This window comes from Sphaeroforma arctica (assembly GCF_001186125.1).
Source record: "Sphaeroforma arctica JP610 unplaced genomic scaffold supercont1.300, whole genome shotgun sequence".
Lineage (NCBI taxonomy): Eukaryota > Ichthyosporea > Ichthyophonida > Sphaeroforma > Sphaeroforma arctica.
The window spans coordinates 90,552-92,432 of NW_014040258.1; the positions used below are offsets into that span (position 1 = coordinate 90,552).

The 1,881-nt window shown below is 43.9% G+C and overlaps 1 protein-coding gene across 1 annotated transcript in view; it reads right to left on the reverse strand.

Annotated features, from left to right (window-relative positions):
- The window catches only part of SARC_04971 (hypothetical protein), a gene marked incomplete at its 5' end in the record, with an annotated part of 6,851 nt that extends 5,347 nt beyond the window's left edge, over positions 1-1,504 (reverse strand). The window contains 2 exons of the mRNA XM_014301184.1: positions 56-275; positions 1,237-1,504. Coding sequence (XP_014156659.1) covers positions 56-275; positions 1,237-1,504 — 488 coding nt within the window. The remainder of the gene's footprint in view (positions 1-55; positions 276-1,236) is intronic.
- Between the last annotated feature and the right edge of the window lie 377 nt (positions 1,505-1,881).

Consider the following 1,881-nt stretch of genomic DNA (forward strand, 5'->3'; position numbering starts at 1 on the left):
TATATAGATTTATATATATACATATATATATATATATTCGTTTCGAGATACTTACCCAGCACCCCACAGTACAGAGGCGGGAAAGACCAAGAAGAACAGCTGGTAGAAGTGGACGTACGCCTCATTCTTGGCGTCAGCCCCACACACAAAGGGGTCAGGGTTGAACCATGTGTCCTCGCGCACACTCAGATCGTGTACGCCACACTCTTGCACCGCAGTAACCACCTTGAAGATATGTGGAAAGAGGAACAGGATACCCGAATGCATGCCCGTGCCTGGTGGCGAAGTACAACGCTTTGAGGTTAGTATGCGTGTATGTAGTACAGGCTTCTGACAAACCCCTGGACCCTAAACCCTAAGGCATACTTGGGTGTGGTGTGAACGTGTGGCTTTGTAGAGGCAATGTTGAAGTTCAGTCCCATAGTCTGGTACAACGGGAAGCACTTTGAAGCCATGCGGGTATAAGTATACAACTCAACTCCTGATGGCATACCAGGGCCTGTGGGAGATAAGGCTAGAATACAACTATAGGACACTCGTGGAGGCCTATGTTTCTTGATATGTGCACATAGATGTAGGCTAGTGCGAAAATATGATATAGGTGTGCGTAGGTATACGACCCGTACGGACACATGGCATGCACTAACCAATTCAAAGGTGAGAGAAACGGAACGAAACATCTTAGCGCATGCTTATGCAAGGTGGAAATAAGCGGATTTAGCACAAAAAAAGGATATGTACATACTCGTGGGAGCACTATATACATATACACATATGCATATACATATACATACAATATATATATATATATATATATATATGCATACGTGGGAGAGGGTGTAAGAATATGTCTGTGGATGTGTTCATAGATGTACATCTAGAATCCTTGCTTGTACTTGTCATCTCCAAGAATAAACACCTTCCTGCACCGCAGTAGCCAATATATACACAAACAGGAATCCAATTCCTGAATTCAAAACCGTACCGTTTAAACCCCCCCCCCCCCCCCAACTTTAAAAGACAAGTGCAATTGTGCAAACCTCCGCTATCTGTCATATGTATATGAGAGGGAAGTCAGCTAACACGGTGAATCCAATAACGGTATTGAAATACATATCAAACTCAGGTAGCAGTTTCCAATTCAAACGGCCTAATATGGAGGATTTACTCCCAAATTCCAAAGCTTGCTCCGACATTCCTAGACTACTCCCGCATTCCACGCACCCTCATACATACCTAAACCCACGGACGAGAGCACGCCCAGACCGACCCACCACACCACAAACGATACAGTCAACTTCAACTCCTCGAGTAGCTCGGAATGTGGACCTTCCCATTCGTTGGCTATATATAGCACGCCTGCCAACGGCAGGATGCCGTAGAGCACCACTTTACTCGTCGCTGCGTATACTCTGAGCGCACACAGAGAAGTCACGAGTGGACAGGTGAGGAGAACTGACAAGTTCGTGAAAATCAGGAATCCCAGGATTAATGTAGTGACCATGGATTAATGTATTGACCAATAGAATCAGGAATCCCAGAATTAACGTACTGACCAATAGAATCAAGAATCCCGGGATTAATGTACTGACCAATAGAATCAGGAATGCTAGGACTAATGTACTGACCATTAGAACCAGGAATCCTAGGATTAATATACTGACCAATAGAATCAGGAATCCCAGGACTAATGTACTGACCAATAGAATCAGGAATCCTAGGATTAATGTACTGACCAATATAATCGGGAATCCCAGGACAAATGTACTAACCAATAGAATCAGGAATCCTAGGATTAATATACTGACCAATAGAATCAGGAATCCCAGGACTAATGTACTAACCAATAGAATCAGGAATCCCAGGACTAATGTACTGACT